General features: G+C 42.9%; 1 protein-coding gene across 1 annotated transcript in view; it reads left to right on the top strand.

Moving 5' to 3' along the window:
* The window catches only part of LOC135514116 (bone morphogenetic protein 1-like), a 50883-nt gene that overhangs the window by 25649 nt on the left and 9261 nt on the right, over positions 1-15973 (top strand). The window contains exon 8 of the mRNA XM_064937338.1: positions 14658-14773. Coding sequence (XP_064793410.1) covers positions 14658-14773 — 116 coding nt within the window. The remainder of the gene's footprint in view (positions 1-14657; positions 14774-15973) is intronic.

The following is a 15973-nucleotide window of genomic DNA, read 5'->3' on the forward strand; positions in this document are numbered from 1 at the left end:
GGAAGTTTATAGACACTTTAGCCAAATATATTTAAACTCAGTTTTTCACAATTCCTGACATTTAATCCTAGTAAAAATTCCCTTTCTTAGGTCAGTTAGGATCACCGCTTTATTTTAAGAACGTGAAATGTCAGAAGAATAGTGGAGAATGATTGATTTATTTCAGCTTTTATTTATTTATTTCATCACATTGCCAGTGGTTCAGAAGTTTACATACACTAATTTCGTATTTGGTAGCATTGCCTTTAAATTGTTTAACTTGGGTCAAATGTTTTGGGTAGCCTTCCACAAGCTTCCCACAAGAAGTTGGGTGAATAAATTGGCCCATTTCTCCTGGCAGAGCTGGTGTAACTGAATCAGATTTGTAGGCCTCCTTGCTCACACAAGCTTTTTCAGTTCTGCCCACACGTGTTCTATAGGATTATGGTCAGGGCTTTGTGATGGCCACTCCAAAACCTTAACTTTGTTGTCCTTAAGCCATTTTGCCACAACTTTGGAAGTATGCTTGGTGTCATTATCAATTTGGAAGAACCATTTGCGACCAAGCTTTAACTTCCTGACTGTCTTGAGATGTTACTTGAATATATCCATATAATTGTCCTCCTCAGGATGCCATTTATTTTGTGAAGTGCACCAGTCCCTCCTGCAGAAAAGCACCCCCACAACATGATGCTGCCACCCTCATGCTTCACGGTTGGGATGGTGTTCTTCGGGTTACAAACTCCCCCATTTTCCTCCAAACATAACGATGGTCATTATGGCCAAACCGTTCTATTTTTGTTTCATCAGACCAGAGGATATTTCTCCAAAAAGTACAATCTCTGTCCTCATGTGCAGTTGCAAGCCGTAGTCTGACTTTTTTATGCCGGTTTTGGAGCAGTGGCTTCTTCCTGGCTGAACGGCCTTTCAGGTTATGTCGATATAGGACTCGTTTTACTGTGGATATATACTTTTATACCAGTTTCCTCCAGCAGCTTCACAAGGTCCTTTGCTGTTGTTCTGGGATTGATTTGCACTTTTCACATGAAAGTACATTCAACTCTAGGAGACAGAACGTGTCATCTTCCAGAGCGTTATGATGGCTGCGTGGTCCCATTGTGTTTATACTTGAATACTATTGTTTGTACAGATGAACGTGGTACCTTCAGGTGTTTGGAAATTGCTCCCAAGGATGAACCAAACTTGTGGAGGTCTACAATGTTTTTTCTAAGGTCTTGGCTGATTTCTTTTGATTTTCCCATGATGTCAAGCAAAGGACTAATTTTACTGTGGATATAGATACTTTTGCACCTGTTTCCTACAGCATCTTCACAATGTCCTTTGCTGTTGTTCTGGGATTGATTTGCACTTTTCGCACCAAAGTACGTTCAACTCTCCTTCCTGAGCGGTATGACGGCTGCATGGTCCCATGGTGTTTATACTTGCATACTATTGTTTTTATAAATGAACGTGGTACCTTCAGGCATTTGGAAATTGTTCCCAGGGATGAACCAGACTTGTGGAGGTCTACACATTTTGTGCTGATTTCTTTTTATTTTCCCATGATGTCAAGCAAAGAGGCACTGAAAGTAGGCCTTGAAATACATCCACAGGTACACCTCCAATTGACTCAAATATTGTCAATTAGCCAATCAGAAGCTTCTAAAGCCATGGCATAATTTTCTGGCATTTTCCAAGCTGTTTAAAGGCACAGTTGACTTAATGTATGTTTATTTATTTATTTTACCTTTTATTTAACTAGGCAAGTCAGTTACAAGTCAGAACAAATTCTTATTTTCAATGACAGCCTAGGAACAGTGGGTTAACTGCCTGTTCAGGGGCAGAACAACAGATTTGTACCTTGTCAGCTCGGGGGTTTGAACTTGCAACCTTCCGGTTACTAGTCCAACACTCTCACCACTAGGCTACCCTGCCGCCTGACCCGCTGGAATTGTGATAGAGTGATAAATCTGTGTGTAAACAATTGTTGTAAAAATGACTTGTGTCATGCATAGGGTAGATGTCTTAACCGACTTGCCAAAACTCTAGTTTTGTTAACAAGAAATTTGTGGAGTGGTTGAAAAACGAGTGTTAATGACTCCAACCTAAGTGTATGTAAACTTCCGACTTCAACTGTACATGTAGGTGTTGGAAACTAAAACAAACCCTCCTGGCGCTTTACTCGTAGTTCCATTGGTCTTTAGAAATCCTTTTTTGAAGACTGAAGGGACAAAAACATTCACAAGTTTGAAATAGTCATTCAAAAAATAAAGGTGACGTCAGCGTGTTAATTGTGGCTCAGAGAGGGACAACGGGGTTTGTCAGAACCACATTAAAGCTCAGTGAATAAACAGCATACTGCTGACCAGAACTGGACCGCTGAATGTGGTTTTATTTGGTGCAATCATCCGTCTTGACCATAGATGGTTCAGAGGGGTGGGGCTGGTTGAATGGGTGTGTTATGTGTCTTTCCCAGTGATTAACTCCGTCTCAGTGGAACAGGAGAGAGTAGATGATGTGGCGCACAGCGCAGCACAGTCGATGCAGCTAGGAGGGAGTCTCTGTCTGTTTTCCTGGTGCGGTGGATCCTCATTCATACAGCATTCCTGGGAGTATTTGTCATATCCCAGTGTGTTTGTTAATGGTTTAGTATCAGCATACCTTATTAGACAGATCTCTCGTCTCCTCTTGATATGCTCACACAGGTTGAGGGAGTCAATGAACGGTAACTGTTGGGAGTTATTTTTCTTTCTCCCACTGAAAGAAAAATAATCTAGGTTAGATTACTCGTTGGTTATTACTGCATTGTCGGAACTAGAAGCACAAGCATTTCGCTACACTCGCATTAACATCTGCTAACCATGTGTATGTGACAAATAAAATGTGATTTGATCTGAAGCAGAGGAAGGTGAAGTGAGCAGGGAAGTAATATCTGAGGTTTGTGTCCTAGAGAGACAGTACCAATATGCTTTCATGCTTTTTCCTCTCCTCTGTTGATCAGTGAGTAGAAAGCTTCCAAGGTCTGTTCAGTTCCCCCAGAGACAGTTTTTCACAAACATTTTATAGTCCTGTACCCCTTCAAACATTCAACCTCCAGCTGCGTACCCCCTCTCGCACCACGTTCAGCGCGCTCTCAAATGTTGTTTTTTGCCATCATTGTAAGCCTTCCACACACACATTATACGATACATTTGTTAAACATAAGAATGAGTGTGAGTTTTTGTCACAACCTGGCTTGTGGGAAGTGACAAAGAGCTCTTATAGGACCAGGGCACAAATAATAATATAATAATCAATAATTTTGCTCTTTATTTAACCATCTTACATATAAAACCTTATTTGTTAATCGAAAAATTGTGAGTAACTCACCACAGGTTAATGAGAAGGGTGTGCTTGAAAGGATGCTCATAACTCTGCAATGTTGGGTTGTATTGGGAGAGAGTCTGTCTTAAATCATTTCCCACACACAGTCTGTGCCTGTATTTAGTTTTCATGCTAGTGTGGGCCGAGAATCCACTCTCACATAGACACGTAGTTGCAAAGGGCATCAGTGTCTTAACAGTGCGATTTGCCATGGCAGGATACTCTGAGCGCAGCCCAATCCAGAAATCTGACAGTGGCTTCTGATTAAATTACATTTTCACAGAAGCACTGTTGCAATTTCGCTTAAGCTCTTTTGTTCAGATCTCGGTAAGTGGACTGGAGGCAGGGCATGAAAAGGATAACAAATCCAGTTGTTTGTGTCGTCCGTTTCGGGAAAGTACCTGCGTAATTGCGCACCCAACTCATTCAGGTGCTTCGCTACAGTTGAAGTTGGAGGTTGACATACACTTAGGTTGGAGTCAATAAAACTTGTTTTTCAACCACTCCACAAATGTCTTGTTAACAAACTATAGTTTTGGCAAGTCGGTTAGGACATCTACTTTGTGCATGAAACAAGTCATTTTTCCAACAATTGTTTACAGACAGATTATTTCACTTTTAATTCACTATCACAATTCCAGTGGGTCAGAAGTTTACATACACTAAGTTGACTGTGCCTTCTAAACAGCTTGGAAAATTCCAGAAAAGTATGTCATGGCTTTAGAAGCTTCTGATAGGCTAATTGGCATAATTTGAGTCAATTGGAGGTGTACCTGTGAATGTATTTCAAGGCCTACCTTCAGATTCAGTGCCTCTTTGCTTGACATCATGGGAAAATCAAAAGAAATCAGCCAAGACCTTAGAAAAAACATTGTAGACCTCCACAAGTTTGGTTCATCCTTGGGAGCAATTTCCAAACACCTGAAGGTACCACGTTCATCTGTACAAACAATAGTATTCAAGTATAAACACAATGGGACCACGCAGCCATCATAACGCTCTGGAAGATGACACGTTCTGTCTCCTAGAGTTGAATGTACTTTCGTGTGAAAAGTGCAAATCAATCCCAGAACAACAGCAAAGGACCTTGTGAAGCTGCTGGAGGAAACTGGTATAAAAGTATATATCCACAGTAAAACGAGTCCTATATCGACATAACCTGAAAGGCCGCTCAGCCAGGAAGAAGCCACTGCTCCAAAACTGCCATTAAAAAAAGCCAAACTACGGTTTGCAACTGCACATGAGGACAAAGATGTTACTTTTTGGAGAAATGTACTCTGGTCTGATGAAACAAAAATAGAACTGTTTGGCCATAATGACCATCGTTATGTTTGGAGGAAAAAGGGGGAGGCTTGCAACCCGAAGAACACCATCCCAACCGTGAAGCACGAGGGTGGCAGCATCATGTTGTGGGGGTGCTTTTCTGCAGGAGGGACTGGTGCACTTCACAAAATAAATGGCATCATGAGGAGGAAAATTGTGTGGATATATTGAAGCAACATCTCAAGACATCAGTCAGGAAGTTAAAGCTTGGTCGCAAATGGGTCTTCCAAATAGATAATGACCCCAGGCATACTTCCAAAGCTGTGGCAAATGGCTTAAGGACAACAAAGTCCAGGTATTGGAGTGTCCATCACAAAGCCCCGCACCCCACCATAACCCTGTCTGTACATTATGTACTGATTCTATTCTTCCGCGCACAGAAATCTGCTCCCTTTAATCTCTGTCCCCAACGCACTAGACGACCAGTTTTAATAGCCTTTAGCCGTACCATCATCCTACTCCTCCTCTGTTCCTCAGGTGATGTGGAGGTTAACCCAGTCCCTGCATGTCCCCAGGCATTCTCAATTGTTGACTTCTGTAACCTAAAAAGCCTTGGTTTCATGCATGTTAACATCAGATGCCTCCTCCCTAAGTTTGTTTTACTCACTGCTTTAGCACACTCCTCCAACCCTGATGTCCTTGCCGTGTCTGAATCCTGGCTTCGGAATGCCACCAAAAATTCAGAGATTTCCATACCTAACTACAACATTGTCCGTCAAGATTGAATTTCCAAAGGGAGTTGCAATCCACTCTAGAGATGGCCCACAAAGTTCTGTCATACTTTCCAGGTCTATGCCCAAACAGTTTGAGCTTCTAATTTTCAAAATGAATCTCTCCAGAAATAAGTCTCTCACTGATATAGACCCCTCTCAGCTCCCAGCTGTGCTCTGGACACCATATGTGAATTGATTTCCCCCCATCTATCTTCAGAGTTCGTTCTGTTAGGTGACCTAAACTGGAATACGCTTAACACCCTGGCCGTCTAAACTAGATGCCCTCAATCTCACACAAATGATCAAGGAACCCACCAGCTACAACCCTTAATCCGTAAACATGGGCACCCTCATAGATATTACCCTGACCAACTTTCCCTCCAAATATACCTCTGCTGTTTTAATCAGGATCTCAGCGATCACTGCCTTATTGCCTGCCTCCGCTATGGGTCCGCGGTCAAACGACGACCCATAATCACTGTTAAACACTTCTGCGAGCAGGCCTTTCTAATCAACCTGGCCCGGGTTTCCTGGAAGGATATTGACCTCATCTCGTCAGTCGAGGATGCCTGGTCGTTCTTTTAAAGTAATTTCCTCACCATCTAAAATAAACATGCCCCTTTCAAAAAATGTAGAACTAAGAACAGATATAGTCCTTGGCTCACTCCAGACCTGTGGCGCACTGCGCTAGCATCGAATAGTCCCCGCGATATGCAACTTTTCAGGGAAGTCGGGAACCAATACACGCAGTCAGCCAGGAAAGAAAAGCAAAGGCAAGCTTTCTCAAACAGAAATTTGCATCCTGTAACTCTAATTCCAAAAGGTTTTGGGACACTAAAGTCCATGGAGAATAAGAGCACCTCCTCCCAGCTGCCCACTGCACTGCACTGAGGGTAGGTAACACTGTCACCACCGATAAATCCATGATAATCGCAAATTTCAATAAGCATTTCTCTACGGTTGGTCATGCTTTCCTCCTGGCTATCCCAACCCTGGCCAACAGCTCCGCACGCCCGCAGCTACCTGCCCAAGCCTCCCCAGCTTCTCCTTCACCCAAATCCAGATAGCTGATGTTCTGAAAGATCTGCAAAACCTAGACCCGTACAAATCAGCTAGGCTAGACAATCTGGACCCTCTCTTTCTAAAATGATCTGCTGCCATTGTTGCAACCCCTATTACCAGTCTGTTCAGCCTCTTTTGTATCGTCCGAGATCCCTAAAGATTGGAAAGCTGCCGCGGTCATCCCCCTCTACAAAGGGGGTGACACTCTAGACCCAAACTGTTATAGACCTATATCCATCCTGCCCTGCCTTTCCAAAGTCTTCGACTTTAAACAGATCACTGACCATTTTGAATCCCTCTGTACCTTCTCCGCTGTGCAATCCGGTTTTCGAGCCCGTCACGGGTGTACCTTGGCCACGCTCAAGGTACTAAACAATATCATAACCGCCATCGATAAAAGACAGTACTGTGCAGCCGTCTTCATCGACCTGGCCAAGGCTTTCGACTCTGTCAATCACCGTATTCTTATCGGCAGACTCAACAGCCTTAGCTTCTCAAATGACTGCCTCGCCTGGTTTACCAACTTCTCAGACAGAGTTCAGTGCGTCAAATCAGAGGGCCTGTTGTCCGGACCTCTGGCAGTCTCTGTGAGGGTTGCATAGGGTTCAATTCTCGGGCCGACTCTTTTCTCTGTATACATCAACAATGTCGCTCTTGCTGTGGGTGATTCCCTGATCCACCTCTACTCAGACAACAACATTCTGTATACATCTGGCCCTTCTTTGGACACTGTGTTAACTAACCTCCAGGTGAGCTTCAATGCCATACAACACGGCTCTTAAACGCTAGTAAAACCAAATGCATGCTTTTCAACCATTCGCTGCCCGCACCCCCCCACCCGACTAGCATCACTAATGTGGACGGTTCTGACTTTGAATATGTGGACAACTACAAATAACTAGGTGTCTGCTGAGACTGTAAACTCTCCTTCCAGACTCATATTAAACATCTCCAATCCAAAGTAAAATCTAGAATCGGCTCCTATTTCGCAACAAAACCTCCCTCACTCACACAGCCAAACATACCCTCGTAAAACTGACTATCCTACCGATTATCGACTTTGACGATGTCATTTAAAAAATAGCTTCGAATACTCCACTCATTAAACTGGAAGGCAGTATATCACAGTGCCGCCCGTTTTGTCACCAAAGCCCCTTATACCACCCACCACTGCGACCTGTGTGCTCTAGCTGGCCCTCGCTACATATTTGTCGCCAGACCCACTGGCTCCAGGTCATCTATAAGTTAATGCTAGGTAAAGCTCCGCCTTATCTCAGCTCACTGGTCATAACAACACCTACCCGTAGCACGCGCTCCAGCAGGTATATCTCACTGATCATTTCCAAAGCCAACACCTCGTTTGGCCGCCTTTCCTTCCAGTTCTCTGCTGCCAATGACTGGAACGAATTGCAAAAATCGCTGAAGCTGGAGACTTATATTCCCCTCACTAACTTTATAGATCAGCTATCTGAGCGGCTAACCGATCGCTGCAGCTGTACATAGCCCATCTGTAAATAGCCCACCCAATCTACCTACCTCATCCCGTATTGTTTTTATTTACTTTTCTGCACACCAGTATTTCTACTTGCACATCATCATCTGCTCATCTATCACTCCAGTGTTCATTTGCTAAATTGTAATTACTTCGCAACTATGGCCTATTTATTGTCTTACCTCCTCACACCATTTGCACACACTATATGTAGACTTTCTTTTTAAAATTGTGTTATTGACTGTACGCTTGTTTATTCCATGTGTAACTCTGTGTTGTATGTGTCGCACTGCTTTGCTTTCTTGGCCAGGTCACAGTTGTAAATGAGAACTTGTTCTCAACTAGCATACCTGGTTAAATAAAGGTGAAAAAATAAATAACTCAATCCTATCAAATTTGTGGGCAGACCTGAAAAAGTATGTGCTAGCAAGGAGGACTACAATGCTGACTCAGTTTCACCAGCTCTGTCAGAAGGAATGGGCTGAAATTCACCCGATATATTGTGGGAAGCTTGTGGAAGGCTACCCAAAACGTTTGACCCAAGTTTTAAACAATTTTAAGGCAATGCTAGCAAATACTGTGTGTGTGTATGTAAACTTCTGACCCACTGGAAATGTGATGGAAAATTTTTTAGGCTGAAATAAATTATTTTCTCTGCTATTATTCTGACATTTCACCTTCTTAAAATAAAGTGGTGATCCTAAGTTTTACTAGGATTAAAAGTCAGGGATTGTGAAACACTTTAGCCAAATACATTTAAACTCAGTTTAGGGAAACTTCAGACTTCAACTGTATATCACATTTGACATTGTCTGTAAGCTTGAGTTCATTTGCACACAAAACAATCATACAATGATGACAAGACCTGTGTGTTGTCCTTGTTAATGCAGATAGAGAAAAGCTCCAATTTCTTAATCATAGCATAAATTTTGTCCCGCACATTGAATATAGTTGCGGAGAGTCCCTGTAATCCTAGATTCAGTTCCTTCAGGTGAGAAAAAACATCACCCAGATAGGCCAGTTGTGTGAGAAACTCGTCATCATGCAAGCGGTCAAACAACTGAAAATTATGGTCAGTAAAGAAAACTTTAAGCTCGTCTCACAATTCATAAAAACATGTTGATACTTTGCCCCTCGATGGCCAGCGCACTTCTGTATGTTGTAAAAGAATTACATGGTCGCTGCCCATATCATTGCACGGTGCACTGTCGTGTCCAAAAAGTATTTCAAGCTGTCAGGCATTCCCTTGGCATCAAGAGCCTCTCGGTGGATGCTGCAGTGTACCCAAGTGGTGCCGGGAGCAACTGCTTGCACACGCGTTACCACTTGTGTCTCCCTGTCATGGAATTTGTAGATACCAACACATCTTGACCACCAAAGTCCATTTGATGTCACAAATCTGTTCAGTACTTTAAAAATATCCTCCTCCTGTTGTCCTGGTTTCCAGTTGTTTGCAGGGGCGGATGTATTCCTTAATTGACCCCCCCATAAACCTAATGGACATATACCAGGAGCTGTGCCAGGCCCGCCACGTCTGTTGACCCATCCTGCTGTAAGGCATATAATTCACTGGCTTGTATGTGAAGCAGTAATTGTTTCAAAACATCTCCTGTCATGTCACTGATGCGTCATGAAACAGTGTTGTTTGATGAAGGCATTGTCTGTATATAGTTTTTTTGACCTTTTCCCCCAGCATTTTCCCAGTCATATCTGCAACAGCAGGAAGAATCAAGTCTTCCACAATAGTATGGGGCTTGCCTGTCCTAGCCACTTGGTAGCTCACCATATAAGACGCTTCGAGCCCCTTCTTATTAATGTTATCTGTTGCTTTTATACATGTCTTACTACTCAAAAATCATCTTATTTTTCAAATGGGCATGTTTTCTTTCTAAATGTCTGCACAAGAGTGAAAGTTTCATCAAGTTGTTAGATAGTACTTTTGCACTACTCCCAATATAAGTGAACCCCAAATCAAGGTTGTTCTCATCATATTTGTGCCTCTTCGATGGTCCAACGTCCCTGTCTGTTGTTCGGTGCTTTCCCGGGCAAAGGGGCAGTAGCTCTTCGGCTGCATCAGATCCACAACTGTCAGTGTCCATGCTAGCTGGGCTAACAACAAATGTAGAATTACTGATGCTAGCATTAGATGTACTCGTGGAAGCAGAACAACGTGTGTCATTGACAGCTGCAGGTGTAGTATGTGTCTCTATGGACACGGGCCTTACTAAATGGACTGTTTGAAAATATGAAGAAATTACATTTTTAATATTTTATTGTATTTTTAAATGTGAATCACATTTTTATTTGGCATGACCCCAATGGCATTGCGCGTACCCCAGTATGGGAATACTTGCCCTAGAGCACTGTCCCCCTAAGCCATGCGTGCTGGTTGGAATGAACCCCTGTAGCACAGTTGGTTTATCCAGTTGTCCATGGGGAGGCTAGACTACCAGAATGTACATTATGTATTACGTCTCCCAGAGGGTTGGGTTATTTATAGTAAGCCAGGTTTATTTTGAGACTATGTACAGAGGATGTGTCTCATACTGTTTTCTGCTATCACTTCTCATCATCTGGAAGAGGTTGAATATCATCACGATCAGCAGATGTGCCTCTGAACATGAGAGTTGCCCTCCTCTTAAGATTCAGGATTATACAGTGCCTAAACAAAGTATTCATACCCTTTATTCCACATTTTGTTTTGTTACAGCCTGAATTCAAAATAGAGTAAAAATAATAATAATTCTCACCCTTCTACACACATTACCCCATAATGATGAAGTTAAAACATGTTTTTAGGAAGTTTTAGCAAATGTATTGAAAATGAAATACAGAAATATATAATTTGTATAAGTATTCACACAAAGGTGAATCTGCCTCCCAGTGTCTGCTGGAAAGCAGACTGAACCAGGTTTTCCTCTAGGATTTTGCATGTGCTTGTAGCTGTATTCCATTTCCTTTTATTATGAAACACTTCCTAGTCCTTGTCGATGACAAGCATACCCATAACATGATGTAGCCACCACCATGCTTGAAAATATGAAGTGTGGTAGTCAGTTATGTGTTGTGTTGGATTTGCCCCAAACACGTTTTGTATTTGGGGCATAAAGTTAATTTCTTTGCCACATGTTTTGCAGTTTTACTTTAGTGTCTTATTGTAAACAGGATGCATGTTTTGGAATATTGTTATTCTGTACAGGCTTCTTTCTTTTCAATATGTAATTTAGGTTAATATTATGGTAGCTACAATGTTGATCCATCCTCACTTTCCTCCTTTCACAGCAATTAAACTCTGTAACTCAAGTTGTAAGTCGCTCTGGATAAGAGCGTCTGCTAAATGACTTAAATGTAATGTAAATGTAACTGTTTTAAAGTCACCAAACAAGAAACCACTCACCCAGAGGTGGTGCTCCTAGTGGCCGGAGACTTTAATGCAGGGAAACTTAAATCAGTTCTACCAAATTTCCATCAACATGTTAAATGTGCAACCAGAGGGAAATAAATTCTAGATCACCTGTACTCCACACACAGAGATGCGTACAAAGCTCTCCCTTGCCCTCCATTTGGTAAATCTGACCACAACTCCATCCTTCTGATCCCTGCTTACAAGCAAAAATTAAAGCAGGAAGCACCGGTGACTCGGTCTATAAAAAAAGTGGTCAGATGAAGCAGATGCTAAACTACAGGACTGTTTTGCTATTGCACACTGGAACATGTTCCAGGATTCTTCCAATGGCATTGAGGAGTACACCACATCAGTCACTGGCTTCATCAATAAGTGCATTGAGGATGTCGTCCCCACAGTGACTGTATGTACATACCCCTCACCAGAAGCCATGGATTACAGGCAACATTCGCACTGAGCTAAAGGGTAGAGCTGCCACTTTCAAGGTGCGGGACTAACCCGGAAGCTTACAAGAAATCCTGCTATGCCCTGTGATGAACCATCAAACAGACAAAGCATCAATACAGGACTAAGATTGAATCATACTACACCGGCTCCGACGCTCGTCTTATGTGACAGGGCTGGCAAACTATTACAGACTACAAAGGGAAGCACAGCTGCGAGCCACCCAGTGACACGAGCAGACCAGACGAGCTAAATCACTTCTATACTCGCTTCGAAGCAAGAAACACCGGAGGCATGCATGAGAGCATCAGCTGTTCCCGGACGACTGTGTGATCACGCTCTCCATAGCCGACGTGAGTAAGACCTTTAAACAGGTCAACATACACAAGGCTGCAGGGCCAGACGAATTACCAGGACGTGTGCTCCGGGCATAATGCTGACCAACCGGCAGGTGCCTTCACTGACATTTTCAACATGGCCCTGATTGAGTCTGTAATACCAACATGTTTCAAGCAGACCACCATAGTCCCTGTGCCCAAGAACACAAAGGCAACCTGCGTAAATGACACAGACCCAGAGCACTCACATCTGTAGCCATAAAGTGCATTGAAAGGTTGGTAATGGCTCCCATCAACACCATTATCCCAAAAACCCTAGACCCACTCCAATTTGCATAACACCCAAACAGATCCACAGATGATGCAATCTCTATTGCACTCCACACTGCCATTTCCCACCTGGACAAAAGGAACACCTATGTGAGAATGCTGTTCATTGACTACAGCTCAGCGTTCAACACCATAGTACCCTCAAAACCACTCCCCTTTGCAACTGTATCCTGAACTTCCTGACGGGCCGCCCCCAGGTGGTGAAGGTAGGTAGCAACACATCTACCACGCTGATCCTCAACACTGGAGCTCCCCAGGGGTACGAGCTCAGTCCCCTCCTGTTCACCCACGACTGCATGGCCAGGCAGAACTCCAACACCGTTAAGTTTGCAGACGACACAACAGTGGCCTGATCACCGACAAAGACGAGACAGCCTATAGGGAGGGGATCAGAGACCTGGCCGGGTGGTGCCAGAATACCAACCTATCCCTCAACGTAAGGAGACTAAGGAGATGATTGTGGACTACAGGAAAAGGAGCACCGAGCACACCCCCAAAGCCTATTCCCCCTCAGGAAACTAAAAAGATTTGGCATGGGTCCTGAGATCCTCAAAAGGTTCTACAGCTGCAACATCCTGACTGGCTGCATCACTGCCTGGTACAGCAATTGCTTGGCCTCTGACCACAAAAAGCTACAGAGGGTAGTGCGCACAGCCCAGTACTTCACTGGGGCTAAGCTGCCTGCCATCCAGGACCTCTACACTAGGCAGTGTCAGAGGAAGGCCCTAAAAATGGTCAAAGACCCCAGCCACCCCAGTCATAGACTGTTCTCTCTACTACCGCATGGCAAGCGATACTGGAGTGCCAAGTCTAGGACAAAAAGGCCTCTCAACAATTTTTACCGCTAAGCCATAAGACTCCTGAACAGGTAATCAAATGGCTACCCGGACTATTTGCATTGTCCCCCCCAACCCCTCTTTTACTTTGCTGCTACTCTCTGTTTATCATATATGCATAGTCACTAACTATACATTCATGTACATACTACCTCAATTGTGCTCCCGCACATTGGCTAAGCAGGCTATATGCATTGTGTGTATGCACTGTACCTGTTGTATTCGGCGCACGTGACAAATAAACTTTGATTTGATTTCACCATTGGCCTCATGGTGAAATCCCTGAGCGGTTTCCTTACACTCGGGTAATTGAGTTTGGAAGGACGGCTGTATCTTTGTAGTGACTGGTGTGTATTGATACACCATCCAAAGTGTAGTTAATAACTTCACCTTGCTCAATGGGATATTCCATATTTACCCATCTACAAATAAGTGTTCTTCTTTGCGAGGCATTGGAAAACCTCCCTGTTGTTTTTGGTTGAGCCTGTTTTAAATTCACTGCTCGACTGAGGGACATTGCAATTATCTGTATATCTGGGGTACAGAGATGAGGTAGTCATTAAAAAAGCATGTTAAACACTATAATTGCACTCAGGGTGAGTTCATGCAACTTAATATGTGACTTGTTATGCACATATTTACCCCTGAACTTATTTAAGCTTGCCATAACAGCAGGGTGGAATACTTATTGATAAGACTTTTCAGCTTTTCATTTTTAATGAATTTGTAAGACATGAGTGATCCCAAGAACATAATTCCACTTTGACATTATGGGGTATTGTGTTTAGGCCAGTGACACAACATCTCAATTTAATACATTTTAAATTCAGGCTGTAACACAACAACATGTGGAAAAAGTCCAGGGTTGTGAATACTTTCTGAAGACATTTAATTGTTGCATCAAGCTGCTGTCTTCTGGAACATCCTTTTGGTGGGACTCGGCTACTTCATTGCTGTTTCTCTATGCTACTGCTGGAGTCCATATGTCTTAGCCCATATCATTACAGAAAGTAATTGCTATGTCCTCCACTGGTTGACGTGGTCCTCATGTTAATGTCTGTCTCTCTCTCTCTTTCTCTCTTGCGCACTCTTTTTCTCTCTCTCTTGTGCACTCTCTTTCTCTCTCTCTTGCGGACTCTTTCTCTCGCACACTCTCTCTTTCTCTCTCTCTGTCTGTCTGTTTCTCTGTCCATCTGTCTCGCTCTCTCTCTCTCTTTCTGTCCGTCTCTCTCTCTCTCTCTCTCTTTCTGTCCGTCTCTCTCTCTCTCTCTCTCTCTGTCCGTCTCTCTCTCTCTCTCTCTCTCTGTGTCCTTCTCTCTGTGTCCTTCTGTCTCTCTCTCTCTGTCTCTGTCCGTCTGTCTGTGTGGATAGGATGTGGAGACAGTCTGCAGGAAAGCAGTGGGAACTTCTCTTCTCCTGGCTTCCCCAACGGATACTCAGCCTACATGCACTGCATCTGGAGAATATCAGTCACGCCAGGGGAAAAGGTGGGAGGCATGATGAGGCCTTGGAAAACTGACTGACATAGAAACTTGGATCAGTCTTAGGAGAAGTGCTTTGTTTATCACGGCTTAGTAGTGATACCTCTGTTTTCCTTAGGATAATGTAATCTTAGATGATGATCTATATGATCCCTTTGAGTCAGCACTGGAGTTTTGTTCTTCTCATGTCGAAACTGTTTGGACTCGGGGAAAAATGTATATAAATGCTGATGCTCCAGATACTCAACTAGTCTAAAGGCCAGTTTTTTTTTATTGCTTCTTTATTCAGAACAACAGTTTTTAGCTGTGCTAACATAATTGCAAAAGGGTTTTCTAATGATCAATTAGCCTTTTTAAAATGATGATACACTTGGATTAGCTAACACAACGTGTCGTTGAAACATAGGAGTGATGGTTGCTGATAATGGGCCTCTGTACGCCTATGTAGACGTTCCATTAAAACCAGCCGTATCCAGCTACAATAGCCATTTTCAATATTAATTTAATATTATTTTCAATGTCTAGACTGTATTTCTGATCAATTTGATGTTATTTTAATGGACAAAAAAGTAGCTTTTTTTTCAAAAACAAGGACATAAGTGACCCCAAACTTTTTAATGGTAGTGTGTGTATATGTATGTGTGTGTATTATATGTATGTATATATTTATTTTATTTTACCTTTATTTAACTAGGCAAGTCAGTTAAGAACAAATTTTTATTTTCAATGACGGCCTAGGAACAGTGGGTTAACTGCCTGCTCAGGGGCAGACCAACAGATTTGTACCTTGTCAGCTCGGGGGTTTGAACTTGCAACCTTCCGGTTACTAGTCCAACGCTCTAACCACTAGGCTACACTGCCGCATATACATATAAATCTCCACAACCACCCGACCACAACCCAATTGAGATGGTTTGGGATGAGTTGGACCGCAGAGTGAAGGAAAAGCAGCCAACAAGTGCTCAGCATATGTGGGAACTCCTTCAAGACGGTTGGAAAAGCATTCCAGGTGATGCTAGTTGAGAGAATGCCAAGAGTGTTCAAAGCTGTCTTCAAGGCAAAGGGTGGCTGCTTTGAAGAATCTAAAATCAAAAATATACTTTGATTTGTTTAACACCTTTTTGGTTACTACATTATTCCATATGTGTTATTTCATTGTTTTGATGTCTTCACTATTATTCTATAACGTAGAAAATAGTAAAAAAT

The sequence above is a fragment of the Oncorhynchus masou genome, chromosome 25, assembly GCF_036934945.1.
Source record: "Oncorhynchus masou masou isolate Uvic2021 chromosome 25, UVic_Omas_1.1, whole genome shotgun sequence".
In the NCBI taxonomy this organism is placed as follows: domain Eukaryota; kingdom Metazoa; phylum Chordata; class Actinopteri; order Salmoniformes; family Salmonidae; genus Oncorhynchus; species Oncorhynchus masou.